The sequence below is a fragment of the Topomyia yanbarensis genome, chromosome 3 (assembly GCF_030247195.1).
Source record: "Topomyia yanbarensis strain Yona2022 chromosome 3, ASM3024719v1, whole genome shotgun sequence".
Lineage (NCBI taxonomy): Eukaryota > Metazoa > Arthropoda > Insecta > Diptera > Culicidae > Topomyia > Topomyia yanbarensis.
Window position 1 is genome coordinate 146258431 of NC_080672.1, and position 16611 is coordinate 146275041.

The 16611-nt window shown below is 40.0% G+C and overlaps 3 protein-coding genes and 1 non-coding gene across 5 annotated transcripts in view; 2 read left to right on the forward strand and 2 right to left on the reverse strand.

Annotated features, from left to right (window-relative positions):
- The window catches only part of LOC131694027 (protein patched), a 108947-nt gene extending 104564 nt beyond the window's left edge, over nt 1-4383 (forward strand). Inside the window, exons 4-7 of the mRNA XM_058982367.1 lie at nt 20-1369; nt 1438-1645; nt 1708-1979; nt 2115-4383. Coding sequence (XP_058838350.1) covers nt 20-1369; nt 1438-1645; nt 1708-1979; nt 2115-2840 — 2556 coding nt within the window. The 3' untranslated portion in view covers nt 2841-4383. The remainder of the gene's footprint in view (nt 1-19; nt 1370-1437; nt 1646-1707; nt 1980-2114) is intronic.
- A 5798-nt stretch (nt 4384-10181) lies between these two features.
- Nucleotides 10182-10368, reverse strand: LOC131694417 (U2 spliceosomal RNA). The gene has a single exon (XR_009306511.1). It is a non-coding gene; the product is annotated as a U2 spliceosomal RNA (small nuclear RNA).
- On the reverse strand, nt 10248-12463 carry LOC131691814 (nischarin-like). Of its 2 annotated transcripts, XM_058978478.1 has the most exons (4): nt 11469-12458; nt 11283-11404; nt 10823-11225; nt 10248-10761 (listed from the first exon to the last, which is right to left on the reverse strand). In XM_058978478.1, exons 1-4 carry the CDS (start codon nt 12217-12219, stop codon nt 10541-10543), a joined length of 1497 nt encoding a protein of 498 aa, XP_058834461.1. In that variant the 5' UTR covers nt 12220-12458; the 3' UTR covers nt 10248-10540. The 2 variants fall into 2 exon arrangements, with proteins under 2 accessions (XP_058834461.1, XP_058834460.1); XM_058978477.1 differs by having other exon boundaries at nt 10823-11404; nt 11469-12463.
- Nucleotides 12464-14340: 1877 nt separating this feature from the next.
- LOC131692151 (uncharacterized) lies at nt 14341-15976 on the forward strand. Its single transcript, XM_058979030.1, has 4 exons — nt 14341-14357; nt 14626-14838; nt 14889-15611; nt 15664-15976. Exons 2-4 carry the CDS (start codon nt 14716-14718, stop codon nt 15856-15858), a joined length of 1041 nt encoding a protein of 346 aa, XP_058835013.1. The 5' UTR covers nt 14341-14357; nt 14626-14715; the 3' UTR covers nt 15859-15976.
- The last annotated feature ends 635 nt before the right edge of the window (nt 15977-16611 follow it).

Consider the following 16611-nt stretch of genomic DNA (forward strand, 5'->3'; position numbering starts at 1 on the left):
TTACTTTTCGTTTCAATAGGTCAATAAAATAATGCAGACGGAGGTCAAACCACTATCCTACTATGATGTGTTCGCATTTTCCTCTGCTGCTCTGGACGATATTCTCGGCAAATACTCCAATCCGAATCCGGCAAGTCTGGGTATCGGTATAGCTGTTATACTAGTTTACTCCGCACTGGCGCTACTGAGGTGGAAGGATCCTGTCAACAGTCAAAGTGGTGTCGGAGTAGCGGGTGTATTGCTGATCGGTGTAACAACCGCAGCTGGATTGGGCTTTTGTGCTCTGCTGGGAATCGCGTTCAATGCCTCCACAACACAAGTAATCCCATTTCTAGCCCTCGGCTTAGGCGTCGATCATATATTCGTATTAACACATGCCTATGCTGAACGCGACAACAACGAACAGACCGGGCAGGTGCTCAAAAAGGCTGGTTTGAGTGTTCTTTTCAGCGGTGCTTCAACTGCCGGTTCCTTCTTCGCAGCCTCGTTAATCCCCGTTCCAGCTCTTCGCGTGTTCTGTTTCCAAGGAGCAGTTCTTCTAGCCTTCAATCTAGCAGCCGTTCTGCTCGTGTTTCCTGCCATGATTTCGCTAGACCTCCGGCGGAGACGAGCCGGACGAGCGGATATCCTCTGTTGCTGTTTACCAACGCTACCCACCACAAATCACGACGTGAAACATCGTCAACCCAATCAAGACGACTCGCTCATCGACTGCCCAGCCAATTCATGTTTCAGTTTCTCTATTTCAAAATTTGCAGTGAAACACTATGCCCCGTTTATTACCAAGAGCTCAGTCAAAGTGCTCGCAATGCTACTGCTAACTGGTGTTCTAGGAGTATCCTTGTTCGCATCTATGAAACTGCCAGATGGATTGGAACTGACTGACCTGGTGCCACAAAACACCAATGAACACAAATTTCTCAGCGTGCAAGGAAAATTGTTCGGCTTCTACAGCATGTTCGCCGTAACGCAAGGCGATTTTGAGTATCCAACTAACCAGAAATTGCTTCACGAATACCACGAAGCATTCGTGCGGGTGTCGCATGTAATTAAAAACGACAACGGTGGACTTCCCGACTTCTGGCTCAGCCTGTTTCGTGATTGGTTGATTAATTTGCAGAAGGCGTTCGACCGGGACTACCGGGAAGGAAGGATCACTCAGGAACGATGGTTCCAGAATGCAAGCGATGATGCCATTCTAGCGTACAAGTTGCTAGTGCAAACCGGGCACGTTGATAACCCTATCGATAAGAGTTTGGTATCACAGGTTCGACTAGTTGATTCTGAAGGTGTTATTAATCCAAGGGCATTCTACAATTATCTATCAGCTTGGGCTTGGAATGATGGCTTAGCGTATGGTGCATCACAGGTAGGAATAGCAATGTTTTTCTTTCTGTTGGGAAACTGCATATGCCGGTCGTTTTTCTTTTGTTATAGGGAAATCTGCGTCCCGAGCCGCGCGAATGGTTCCACTCGCCGAGTGATTTTGAGTTGAAGATTCCGAAGAGTGCACCCTTGACTTACACCCAGCTACCATTTTATCTACATGGACTGAGCGATACACAGGATATCAAGGAAATGATCGGTCAGATTCGTGAACTGAGCAGGAGATTTGAATCTCGTGGATTGCCTAATTATCCATCAGGTATGATAGTTTATCATACGTACGTACGATTTTTTACTGATGATAATAATTTCACTTCACAGGAATACCTTTCCTTTTCTGGGAACAGTACATGAACTTGCGGCCTTGTTTACTAAAGGCGATCGGGTGTGCCTTGGTGGCAGCTTTCTGCCTCGTAGCTCTACTACTTCTATCGGTTTGGGCGTCTATTCTGATCATCTTTAGCATAGTAACCATGCTGATCCAGCTGCTTGGAGTAATGATCCTACTGGGCATCAACCTGTCCGCCATTCCGGCAGTGATTATGATTTCCAGTATAGGGTTTGGCGTCTGCTTCACCGTACACGTGTCTTTGGTATGTATCAAATTAAAATAAATTCGGAGATGCTAAACTATCCTCGTACTTCCGATTTACTGAACATGAAATAATTTGTCATATTAATTTTCAATACAACAAACTCACTATTACTATGTTTTATTTTTGTTTTAGGGATTCATCACCGCGATAGGCAACCGAGATAGGCGAATAAAGTTAGCCCTGGAACATTCACTAGCACCAGTAATCCACGCGGTGATGACCTCGATCCTGGCAGTCTTAATGCTATCCACGTCATCCTTTGAATTTGTCGTACGACATTTCTTCTGGCTGCTGCTCTCCGTCCTCGTGATCGGCGCCATCAACGGGCTGTTTTTCTTCCCGATTCTACTGAGTATGGTAGGTCCAGGTGCAGAAATCATTCCGCTGCAGTATGCAAATCGAATTTCGACTCCATCGCCGCCACCGAAGCGAAACAATAAAATATCGAATAAACCCTACATTCTAAACAACAAACGGTCGTCGTCGTCTTCGTCGAGAAACTGCTCGAAGTCTCACCATCACCACAAGCACAATAACGTTAATCTGAACAATGAACCATCACTGACCACAATCACCGAGGAACCACAGTCCTGGAAGAGCTCCGCTTCGTCCATTCCGTCAATCCACGAGAAAAACAATGTTAACGTCAACTACTCCAATCAAGCTCCGGAGTTGCAGAGCATAGTACTTCAACCGGAGGTGACTGTCGAGACACATCATCATGGAGGTGATCATCAGAACACGAAGGTTACCGCTACTGCCAACATCAAGGTAGAACTGGTGACACCAGGTCGGGGACCGCCACGAATGGTCCGAACGAGCAGCTCTAGCAGTAGTAGCGGGAATAGTAGCAGTTAACTAAGTCCCCAATAGTAGGTGAAGACTAGCGAATAGTTTTAAGATCGTTCGCACGAGCGTATGTAAATAGGCTAATTCCTTCAACCTTTATTTCTTCGCATTTAGTGTAACAGTAAACATTATTTATTTGTTTTTCCTCCTCCAAAAGAAGAAAGTATTATTTTTACCCATACTAGAGTAGCGAAAGTCTATATAAATTTCGTCTATTCTTCGCCAATACTCAAATGACGAAGAGAAATAGTAGTGTGAAAGAGAATAGATTGTGTATTTAGTCGTGGGGGCCTTGCAACGGCCTCACCCGACGTTGTATAGCAACTTAAAAAACTTGTTCCTGCTGCTAGAATGTTTGTAATATTTGAACAAATACAACTGAACAACACTGACGAACTGATTAAACTATAGGAATAGTAGAGCAACTGTAGCCCGTAAGACTTTGTATCTTCTGCAGTATAAAACCAGGGAGCTGAGATGGTATAGTTTTTACGAAATTTACTTTAATCATAGATAGGATTCCTTGTACATTTTTATTTGATTGCGGGTTTGAGAGACGATGATGCATGCTTTAAGGCCAAATATTTTCAGTTTTATAAACGAAATTTTTAACGTAAACTCCTATAACTTATTGTGTAAATAGCGAAACAGGCAGACTTAAGAGCAGCTTATTGCAACTGTGACAAAAATAATTCCAACAAAGAGAAACAATCTTCAATTATTCTCCAAAAGGGTCGTACTTAACAGCAACTACCTTTCAATCTCGTTTGAACAATAAACGTATGTACACATAATGTATACTGAAAACAAACTAAAGACATAAACCAAACTCATTTCACCCATGAAAAAACTGAACTGTTAATGAATCTGAATATTTGGCTTTGCTCTCGAAATTAATCGTAAACTAACAAAATTATTCAATTTCATTGTTAATAACAAAACTTGTACAATTAAAAGTTTTTTGTTTGTTTAAGAATGTTACCAATTTTGTAAGCACTTTATTATTTTCAAACACTGAAAGAAAGAGAAAAAATAGCAAAAAAAAGTATACACGACAAAATTATGTTTGACTTGGACTTGTTTGACTTGTCGGTAAGTTGATGGAAAGGTAAAACAATAACACTATTTTTATGTTATAAATGTAAAAGTAAATAAATATTACCCTAAAAATCTATTTATTTATTTTTAAACGACACACTCGAGCACTAGCCTAGCGTTATAATTTAAATTATATTTTTCGCGAGTTAACTGTATCGAAAAGATGGACACAAAAATGTTTTGGATTGAAACGTGCATACAATGTGGGTCGGTAATATACAGAAAAATCTGCCGAGACGGCATAGAGTAAAAGCTACCGAAAAATGATATTCGCTGTAATTAGTTGAAACTGCTAGTAGTGCGTCGTAGCTGTTATAGCACTTAACAATCAGCGCTGCGATGAATAGATAAGTTGAAAAAACAATCTTAACGAGTCTAATAGGTTATAGTATTGAAGTTTTTATACAGTGTATCGTGTTTCCAAATAAATCGAGAAAAAGCAGTGAAACAAATAAATGACCTGTAAATGAATAATAAATTGTGTTGAGTGGATTTTTTTTTAAAACAGCAAGTATCACATTTAAAACTTATTTCGGGCATACAGTTGTGCTTTTACTTTATCATGGAGTCGTATTCAATGTAGCGTAGTCAAACTTCTTGATACAGCGATCTGGCAGATTGCCTTGGTTTGTTTGGTTGGAATAATTTCATAATCTACTTGCAGCATGTAGCCTTCAATTGTGACCACGCAACCCACACGTATCTACTTTACTATTTATTTAGCCAAATTCTGTATCAAACAGTCATCTCGAATTGTCAATACCCATGATTGTACAGTATTGGCCTTTCAGAATACGATGATACCTCATATTTCCTTCCATTGATCGATGCAATGCGACTCGTTTCGCAGCCACCCAATCCGCCTCTGAAGGCGAACTCACCTTCCTTCCCAGAATTGTTGCGCTTACCGCTATGTCTGGTCGTGCACAGACGGCAATGTACAAAAGTTCACCAACAAGACTTCTGTCCAAGGTCCCGTCATGAAATGGCGGACTTTTATCATCCACCTTCGCATAATCCACCTCCATCGGTGTGTTAGCTTTCTTAGCGTCTTTGAGCCCAAACTTCTCCAATACTCGGTCGATATAGCTTTCCAACCCAACACTATATATTCCGTTTTCTCGGCGCACTTCTAATCCCAAGAAGAAATTAAGATCTCCAAAATCCGTAATTTCGAATCTTTTCTTCAACTGTTCGTTCACTGTTCGAATTTCTTCTTAATCTTCACATCCAATCACTATGTCATCAACATATACCATCAAATACACTGTCATTTTCTTCCCTTGCTTTGTATACACACATGGGCCAGTCTTACCCTTGCTTGAAACCCATTTCCACCAATACGCTATGTACCCGTTAATTCCAGCATCACGCTGATTGTTTCAGCCCATAAATGCTCCGTTTCAAACGACATACCATGCTTTCATTACCAGCGACCACATGGCCAGGTGGTTGACGCATGTAAAGCTCCTGATCTAGTGTGCCGTACAAGTAGGCCGTTTTCACGTCCAAATGCCGGTTCTGGTCGCCAAGCCTAAGGCCGATGACAAGCTGAAGCGGAAAGCGAAGCGTTTGCGGACGCGTCATAGTGTTTTACCGCGTTCGCCCCGCTTTTACTATGACAGCATTACGCGTTCTACATGCACACACCAAAGAGATAGGTCAAACGCATTCGCTTCGCTTACCGCTACCGCATCGCAAATCGCGTAAGCATGTCATCGGCCTAAGGGTGCTTACAGAGTGGCGGCGAGAAGCTGAGCTGGGGCTGGTACTGACATTAGAGTGCGAGATGCGAGAAACCTGCTTGCAGCATATTGAATGGAGCCTGTCAGAGTGAAAGCGGACAGTCGGCGCCGATCCGCTCGGCTTTCACTCTGACATCACCCATTTGGTTTGCAGCAAGCAGGTTTCTCGCATCTCGCATTCTAATGTCAGTTCCAGCGCCAGCTCAGCTTCTCGCCGCCACTCTGTAAGCACCCTAACAGTACACGAAATGACGAGTGCTTCTTTACGGGTGCAAAAGTTTCGTCGAAATCCTCGCCATATTGCTGGGAATATCCTTGCGCTACCAGCCGAGCCTTACATTTCTTTGAGTTTGAAAACCCATCGGCATCCGACAGCTTTCTTACCAGCAGGTAAATCAACCAGTTCCCAGGTAGTATTATCAGCATGAGATTTTGAACTCGTTGTGAGCGGTTGTGTTTTATTCTAAACTTCAACATATTTAATTTTAACTAATTCTCGATCTCAGCCTTTCATTTCACCGAAACTCTCTGCCAACAGGTTATGGGCTTAGAGAACGGTGAAAGTACGTGAGTGTGTTTTTTGTTTAACGCGGATAGGTGTGATTAATAGACATTTTCTGTCATGCTTATTGGAACGTGTTTAAACGTGTTCAAGTGAAAAGATGGCGGACACAAAAGCGTTTATTGAAAAGCTGAACGACAGTAACTACGCTATTTGGAAGTAGGGTTGCCACCCCTTCGGGTTTGACCCGGAGACTCCGGTTTTTGGGAGCGATCTCCGGGTCTCCGGGTTTTACATCAATTTCTCCGGGTTTGGTGGGAAGAAGCATAGGTTCATTTAGGTTCGACACATAGCATCTCAAGATCGTGGCTGTCGGTCCATTGTATGTATGTGCAAATCGTACTGAATATGTAATATACATTTCCACCGTTGTATTGAACATAACCAGCCATGAAATCGTAGTTTGGACAAATGACAAAGGCACAATTGCACTAGGTGGATTAAAATAGATTTTTAATTGTGCTTCAGGATTTGATTTTAGTGATTTGGAATGGTAGGAATACATTGTTAGAATGGAAACCCCTTTTTTTGAATTCTGAATTGTGATTAATCCACCTAAAAGTGAAAGATGCAAATCATTTCTTCAAAATTTCTAGATGAAGTCATGATGTCAATAACAAAGTTATAGAAAGGAGTTATTGAACAAAGTAGTTAAAATATCGACAATTTGAACGAGTGAAAGACGTTTCGATTATATGAGAAAGTTAATTGAATATAGGCTAAAAGAGGTATTTTGGCCCACTTTAGCACATAATTTTGAAATTTTGCGAATAAGACCTATAACGTCTCTAAAGGTTGGTAAATATACTCATGTAAAATATCGACTTACATCTGATCGTCAATAGAGATCTCTGAAAACGTATCATTTACTAAGAAATCAATAAAAGTGGTATGTTAAGTACAGTGTAAGATGTTAGGGCACAGCTTGCCGAACCCTTTAGCGGTAGACTACAAGTTTCGAGCAGATCATGAGAACACACAAATACTAGCTTGATTGTGATAACAGCTTAGTAGGATCCATGTAGTCACCGATTAAAATTTGACTCACTTCTCTTTTACCTGTCACCAAAGTTGTTTGTCCGCTTCATTACCGCTTTATAGTTATACTAAGAGTTGGTTAGCTTAGTCATTATTAGAAAAACTCTAGAAAGAGAACTGCGGAGACTCCATTTTGGATCGATTGGATTCGCGTTTAGCTGTCAAAAAACGAATCCAATCGAACATTGTCTATCCTTATAACATTGGCAACACGTCCCATACAATGCCCGGGCATACGTTGCCAAAAATGCTGTTTTTCTCTCCGCAGTTCTCTTACTAGAGTTTTTCTAGTCATTATCAACAGCGAAGTAACAACGATTACACCAAATGCCTCCAAACCAACAACCAATACCATAAACCATAAACCCATATATACAAGAACCAAATAAGAACATCCGACCGTGAGCATCATGAATGCAGTATTGATGACGACGTGAGTAAAAACGCGAGACAAGACGGACCGAATGACCCCAAAGGTGCGGTAGATAACGCAGTTAATGTTTCATTGCCAAGGAAGAGGATCACCACGCAGCAGTAAGGTGTGGCAACAAGACCTAATTGAGTTCTTGTCGGTCGGTCTCACGACCACTAATGCGGATTCTTGGTTGAAAATAATCCCATTTGCTTTTGCCGTCTTTGTTTATTATTTTTCACCAGTTAGTGATGTAGTATTTGTGTCATGTCACGTGTACGTACATGAGCCGTACAAAAGTCTATAGGCAGTCACTTTGGAAGTTTATTTTAATTTTTACATAGTATAACAAATCATAAAAGTCCGACGGCTCGCTATGCTGACACGTTAAGCCGTGCCAAATAAGCAAGAAAAAATGGGTGGGTAACGTCAGAGACATAGTGAAGTAGAATACACTTCAGGCTGTTAAAACAAATGCTAAAATTTTGAATATCTTCTGATAGGTTGTATTGAAACCAGTTATTTTGTTATTTGCAATGTAAATACCAAAATATCGGTACACGTAAATCGAAATCTAAAATATTCGAACATATTTATCCTCATATGGTGGCCCTGAAAAGAGCATTTAATGAAAGTGAAACAATTCATTTGGCAACAGTAGAGAATCGGATATACTTGTACCGTTATTTCGCTGTTTTCTTTAGAAATACCCAATTAACTTATTTTAATAAAACCTTTCAGAAATTAGTAAAAATTGCAGCATTCGTATTAAGAGCGTAAAGTGCATGCTACTTCATTACGGAAATATCTCTGACATTACCTACCCATATTTCTAATCTAAAACAAAAAGAAATGTTCTGAAAACGTAGTAAATGCATAACCTAAGGCGATTTAAAGCTACACCACAGATAACAGACGTTTAGGCTCGATTTGAATCGTGTGTAAATACCCGCTGCTGAAATTCCGAATAAATCAGACATCTGAAACATGTTCGGCAAACGTTTGCAGATGGCGCAGTGATCACTACAATGCAGTTAGAGTGCAGCTGTCAAACACGTGTAGCAAACAGTTGCGCAGATGGCAATAGTGAAACACGGATTTTCAACGTATATCAATTTGAAAGTTTACACAGGTTTTTGAAGAAATTTTGTTCTAGCCTAAACGTCTGTTATCTGTGGCTACACTTTTGAGAAATCCCGACAGAAAACAAATGTGTTTGTCCAACGAGCTTTCTGTCCTGTTGTTGTAGTGAATTATGCCCCCTTGTTGTGGTGAAGTTTACCCACCGACAATCTGATATGACACTTTGTTTTTAGATTTGGTAAAATATTATTAGAGTTGACGCAAAAAGCGGTAACTCGTACTGTCAAACGGACATTTGTATTTGACAGTACGAGCACTGAAAACTGACATACAAGTGAAGTTTTCAACTTGTGTAAGAAATAAAACTGTCGCTTTGAAAATGACAACAAGTAGCAACTTACCACTAGCCGGCGCTTCGATCGGCCAACAATCGCTATACGGGACTTGTGTGCAAACTTGGATACAATGGTGACTCACGCATACGAATTTGAATGCGATGGTGATTTTCAACGTATTTTCATTTAAATGTTTACACAGGTTTTTCGGGAAAGTTTGTTCCAGCTTATATGTCTGATCTCTGTGGTACGAGCTACAAAATTTTGCCTCAACTCCTTAATAATCGACAAAACTTTCATGTATTGTTTAGAGTGCTATATTAAAAGTCTGGTCAAGAGAAAATTGACAGCCATAGCTTCAAGAAATGTGGCTCAAAATAGTTGGACTAAACTTGAAATTGTTGAAGCGCGCAATAATCTTAGAAATATATGTTCTGGTTGTGTTGAACAGTTAACAATTATCTAATATTTTGTAAAAATACAACGATATTTGACAAAATATCGGGTAATATGCTTAATTCGGGATAAAAGACATACTGCATTTTCGACGAAAATTGTTTGCAATCTGATAGTAAATCGTTTCATTCTCGAACAACGCAAATGGAATGGGCTATCAATCAATGTTTTTGAAAAATGTTTTTTTTCGATTTGCTTTCATGAAGTCAACCAGAGAACAAAGTTAGTCAATACCACTATACTTTCTACTTGAAACGTCATTTGAATACGGAGAACTTCTGCTCGTACATTAGTGTTCTTGTACGAGATACACTTTACGTAATGTGTGTATGCAGCTACTGTTCCGACATAATTTAGTTTAAATTATTTGCTAAACATTTTCACAGAAATCGTTCTAGTTGTCATGTCGGTGGTTTAATATGTAGTCTTCGCTAATCGTCAATCGCATCCGCGCCGTGGTGAATTTATCTGTAAACGCACCTGACGCCACATATAATTTAAAGAGCAAGAGAGCGCGGTTCTCTCGCACCAAGCCACCAAAAGAAAGAGTTTTCTATTTTTTCTGTAGTGTGCCATCATTGTATCTTCAAAACACTAATTGTGATAGATGGAAGAAATAATGTAGAATCAGCACTACTAGCCGAAAATAGAGAAAAGCTAAGATATTGAAACAAGTTTTATAGGAAGGTTGTTTGTTATATATTTCACATATAATGCAGCTTCTACGATTTTCAATCTTCAGATCAGATATTAAGCTGATAAGAACAGATACTACACTTTGATCTTAGCCTTTAGGCCGAAAAGCGATGATTTACAATCTTATAGGTCATGAAAATAACAATAAAAATTTTGAATAAAATATTGTTTCGTTAGTGCCACTATGTACAGTCCTACCTCACGTAACACCAACAAAGACGAAAGCTTTCTAACAAAATTACACACACAAAATAATAAAAAAAAACACCCTTGTAATGCTAATGTTATCTTGTCCCACTCGATCCGCTAGTACCGGGGCAGTTACTATCGCCAGCAGATGCTGAATCCAACAAACTGTGCAGTTTACGTTGGGAATTTTTAGCAGAGATGCGCAGTGCCGATAACACCAAAGCTGTGTCATATTCCGTCTGATTTCCTTTTTCATTGTCCAAATAGATCTCCTGTAAGCGCTCTCCAAAGCGAGACAAGACTCGGGCTCGATAGTCTGCAATGTACAAGCATCGAGAAGTAGTTTTTATAAACCAAACCCAGTGTGGAAATCTTACCTACGCTTCCTGCCACCGGATTTCCCAAGAGACGCAGGTTCTCCAACAAAGGTAAATTTCCTATGTGATCAATTTCATTTATGTCATCGATCTGATTACAACTCAAATCTAAATTCACAAGCGAATACAGTTTGGATAATCCGTCCAGTTCCCGGATGCGATTCTGTGACAAATTAAGGCTTACTAGATTACCAAGCTGCACATGCCAGTTTTGACATTCGGATATCCGATTGCAGCGTAAACTGAGAGTCTGTAAATTGTTCAAATGGCTGAGGTGGCCGATACATTCAATTTGGTTTTTGTCTAAAACCAAATCTTTTAATTTAGGTAACAAACGTATCGCATGATCAATTTCTGTGAGTTGGTTTTCCTTGAATGCGGCGTGTTTGAGATTCTTCCATTGCTGAAAAAACGTTCTGATAAGGCATATGTTGACTCCAGGCAGTTGTAAATGGGTTACCTTCAATTGGTCCAACTCTTCCGTGCTGTTTTTGTGGATGTCATCGCAAAGCGCTATTTGTCGAATGTGTTTTACCTCGCTTTTATAGATTTCTATTCGAACCAAACTTTCACGAAGACCACCTGACAGTAAGAAAAAATCTGATCTAAATATCCAAGCGCTTATAGTAACTAACATTTTACGTACCAACATTCTCAATATTCTCCGTCGAGATACCATAGACGATTAGATTTTTAAGCGCTTTAAACACACTGAGATCATATCGTAACTGCGACGGGATCAAATTGCTACTGCCGATTGGTTTATGTAAGGCATGTGGAATGTACTTCTCGGAATCATCATCGTACAAAATCATCGGAAGGCTATGCTTTGTTGGTAGCACAACAACTGTTTCCAGCTGAGAGCAAAAATCCATGATGTGGGAAAAGTCTAAACAATTATCAGCAGCTTCCGTAGGCGGGCATGGAAGTTTTAACCGTTCACTAATGGCATGTAACTCCAGTACGGAAAATGCATACTTTTTCGATTTGGCAAGAAACGTTTCACCCCGCAAGAAAAACGAATTTGCAAGATTATGCGCTATGAATATAATATCGTACCGATGGAAGTCAAGAAACTCGACAAACTCTTTAGGCATTGTCACCTTCAGGAATATCAACATTTCCTTGAGATACTGCTCAAGCGCCTCTTGGCGTAGCTTAATAAAGCTTGGACTCTTGCTGCCAATCACTTTTTTTGGTGGAAGTTTATCCTTTGACACGCTGCGCTCTTGAACTAACTTGTTATGCAGATCATCAAAATCGCGATATCTCCGCTTGACTGTCCACATTATGTGACCGCATTTAACCAAAATCTCATAGTAATTGACACTATCAACCGTAATGATCCTCGGAATCGAGATGCTGGTTTCACTTGAGTGCAGATGATAGTTGGCCATTCTATTATTTCGCTCGAATCTTTTCAAGGTCGCCGCCTATGTTCCGAAACTGTCCATTAAATTAATATCCACTGTATTTCACTGCACTTTAAAACAGACCATTGATTACGAGCAAAGTTGAACTTTCTTGGTTTTTAAATATTTATCAAATTAATTACAAGTCAACAGTCAATCATAACACACCAGCAGAGCTGCCAGACGAACTTCATACAAATGAAGTATTTTTTTGATTTTTTACTCGATTAACACAAATAATCGATTAATTTCTTAAATAATCGACAAATTAATAATCGATTAGAAACTTTCGTGTTTTAACGCTATCTTGATAACGTTTTTCTTGTTACCAATTATTATAACATGTTTTAACTCTGTAGTGTGAACATAGTATTAACCTCACTTTTCTTGACAGTTCGCTTGTACTGTTTACATGGACTTAAAAAAATCGTAGAGAATTTTTCTAAGTCCATGTAAACAGTACAAGCGAACTGTCAAAAATGAACACTCAGTTCATTTGTAACGTCATCGTAAAGTATTCAATAAAGCGCGACTCAGACGATACATCAGCTTCCGTCAACGGAACGTCACCGTTCCGTCAGGATAAGTTAAATACGTTCTTTTACGCCCGTTCACACGTGCCGTACGTCAAAACGTTCCGTGCCGTTGATGTTGTGTGTGAATGCCTCCATTTAACTGCATGTAACTTATCCTGACGGAACGGTGACGTTCCGTTGACGTTGACGGAAGCTGATGTATCGTCTGAATCGCGCTTAAAGACTCGATACGTCAAGCGTTTGTTTACCATTTCTAGCCAAACATGTCAAATGGTCCTAAGTGCAAATGACAGTTTCTCTTTGTTTACTTTCTCTTTCGCTAATAACTTGGTAGTTTATACGTTTGTTACTCAACTCTTAGCAGAATAAGCTAGTCGACACCAGAGTTTTTCGATATATCCTGAAACAATATTGAAAAGATTTAAGATGACGCCGTAATAATCGAAAGAGAAAGAAGAGAGGCTCTCATTTGCACTTAGGACCATATGACATGTTTGTCGAGATTTATCTGTCAGTGTCATTCCAATCGAGCACGAGACCTGTTAATGGCCCTCGTTCCAGAAGGATTCGAAGCAATTTTCTTCGGAATGAGGGCTTTTGATAGGGCTCGTGCTCGATTGGAATGACACTTACTGATAAATAATAAGAATAAGATAGAGATGGCGAGTCTTTATCCAGAGGGATTCAGCGTCTTTAGTATCGTCTGAGTCGTCCTTAATCGAGTAAATCGATTAGCTGATATCAATAATTGACAAGTTTTGATTCGAGCCAACAACATCCAGCCATGAACCTATCGTCAATTGACATTTCGACGAGTTTATTAATCGGGGTCCATATTATTGGCTCGAATCAAAACTCGTCGAAATGTCAATTGACGATAGGTTCATGGCTGGATGTTGTTGGCTCGAATCGAAACTTGTCGAAAGTAAACAAAGTTCATTTCATATCGTCAACCTGGCACCCAGGTGGTGAAATCGTTAGAATCGTGCGAGGTGGCCATCGACCCGCCGTCGGAAGCAAGCGAACCTGTGATACACTCGTTTGCCCGGCTTACACAAACATAGGGGCTATCCCCAGTTTAAGTCCGACTGAGTGGTAGGCCTCGGTTATGTGGCTAAGCCACATCGCAATGGTACCCCTTAAACATTCTAACTACAATCGGTTTTGTCACCGTAGCCGGAATACGCATTATAACCAGCTAGCATTCCGGCTGAGCTTAACTGGGAAGTTTAGTAAAATTTAATCTGGAAATAAAAATTTTCTGGCAGCGCTCCAGCACCCTGTTGAATTCTAACGATTTCACCACCTGGGCGCCAGGTTGACGATATGAAATGAACTTTATTTACTTTCGACAAGTTTTAATTCAAGCCAACAACATCCAGCCACAACATCCAGCCCAAATGAACACTCCGGATGAACCTACCGTCAAATGACATTTCGATGAGTTTTGATTCGAGCCAATAATATTGGCCCCCCAATTGACATTTCGACGAGTTTTGATTCGAGCCAATAATATGGGCCCCACGTCAATTGACATATCGACGATTTTTCATTCGAGCCAATAAAAGGAGCCGTTTGATTTACAGCGTCCAAATCAGAGATGCCAGATTTGCAGACAAGTCTGCAAATTCGCAGACTTTTAATTTAAGCTGCAGATTTTTTCGATGACGCAGATATTTGCAGATTTTTCCGTTTGGTTGCAGATATTTGCAGATTTTTTAGTTTTGTTGCAGATATTTGCAGATTTTTGAATATAAAGGCTTTTGGTTACACTAGCTTTCCTGACATTTTTTGTTCTTCCCAGACTTTTAAAATTATTATCGCAGACATTTGAAAAAAGTACCTGGCATCTCTGGTCCAAATATTTATTTTTCGTATTTGCTGCTTCTGTGTTTTAGCGTAGAACGCATTAAAATTTTGTCAGAATCTCTTCAAATAAGCGACAATGGGTAATAAAACCCGGCTTGCATCATTCTGTCGACTGTGCCTGACAAAAACACAAAACAAGGTTCCGGTTTTTTCTGAGGATAACACAGTCGAGAATCTTCTACAGCTGATTGAGATACAGGTAAACAAAACATATTGAAAATAGCGATAATAATCAATCATTTTATTTAGGTGAATCAAGGTGTGGAACCAGATGCTGTAGTTTGTTACGATTGTGTCGTAACGTTGGAAGGATTTTTCCAATTTAAAGAGCAGTGCCATGTCAACGATGATTTTGTGAAAAACATTCCAGTCGTGGACGAAACATCCAACTACGAGGAAGATGAGGACGAAGCAGATAACTATGATTATATTGAAGAGGAAGACGTAGAGGACAATGAACACAGTGAGCCTATTGATGAGCTCGAGGAAAAAGTAACCATTGAAGAACTGGTTATTCCAAAATCTAAGAGAAAGGCTTCCCAAAGTCCAAAAATGGCACCTACGGCTAAAGTTGGAAAAATATCTTCAAAATCGATGGATGCCGATGAAGTTGCCTCAAAATTCCCGAGAAAAGCACATGGTCCAACCATAGAAGAGATGCAGGTTCTAGAGGACTCGTATCCGGATTTTTTCTATTTCGAGAAAGGTCCACGAACGGTTTACTTTACACTTGTATTTTATGGTGAACGCTATCATTCGGCTCTTTTCACGGAACGTTACACTTATTGGCAGTGTAAACACCGTATAAAGTACCATTGTCCAGCACAGGTGTGCGTCACTAACGATTACAAAGTTTTCGAACGCCGAGGAGAGCATACCCATGGAGATCTGCCATTTAAGGAAGGCAAAATATTTACTCCGTTACAGGCACTGCCAGAATTATTCGCAGCCTGTCGTAAAGTCGTTTTACGGGTAAGTTCTGAACGACAAGTAACCATCAATTGTAATTATTTGATAATTTTAGAGTCGAACGAAACGTCGGCAAAAACTGCTAGAAAAACACAAACAACGCTCAAAACAACAGATACAACAAGACAATGAAGGTGAAGACGGATCAGACGCGCTGAATCGAGTAATTATGGAATCTGGTATCAATAATGACGATGTCGATGGTGATGACGATTACGTTGATGAAGAAGAGTACGACGACGATGACTAAAGCAAGTCTGTTAGATGTGTACATTTATTGCTTAGTTGATTGGCGAGCAATTCAATATTCACTTCTTTTTGATAATGTGAACAGTAAATAATTGTTCTATTAGAATTCTGTACACAAAGTTGTTTATTATTCGCAAAAGAAATTACACTCTGTTAGCGAGACAGTAACAAGGACTATATCCGGCTTGTACGGCTCACCTGGAGACAGGGTGGCCAGACCTACCGATTTATCGGTAGTCTTACCGATTTTTGTCTTCCCTACCGATTCACAGACGACCAAGGGAAAACTACCGATATATTGTTATCCCTACCGAAAACTACCGATTTTTATTGATTTTGGACACATCCTACTCAACATTCATTTTTGGGTTGGATTTGGTCTGAGATCTGTGTTTTCAGTATTTTGCAATTCTATGTCAACACTACGTTTTTGGGACAACAACCAGGCCTAACGATAAACTTTTAGTGACCCTACCGATATTAAGGAATTCTATCTGGCCACCCTGCCTGGAGAGTACGAAGGGCCAATGTTGGCGACAGCACCAGAGATGGCTCTGCTTAGTAAAGGGTACCTCTTGGCAAATGAAGAAAAAAAGAATGGATAATATAAATAAAATATAAACTATAGGTATTTGCCTCTGATTCAACCACTTGTACAATCTTTAATAAAAATGTTCATATTCTCTTCGGAAAACGCCTCCTGCGATCAAGTCTGCTATAAAGCAAATCTTATAGCATTTTGGGTTTTTTTTTC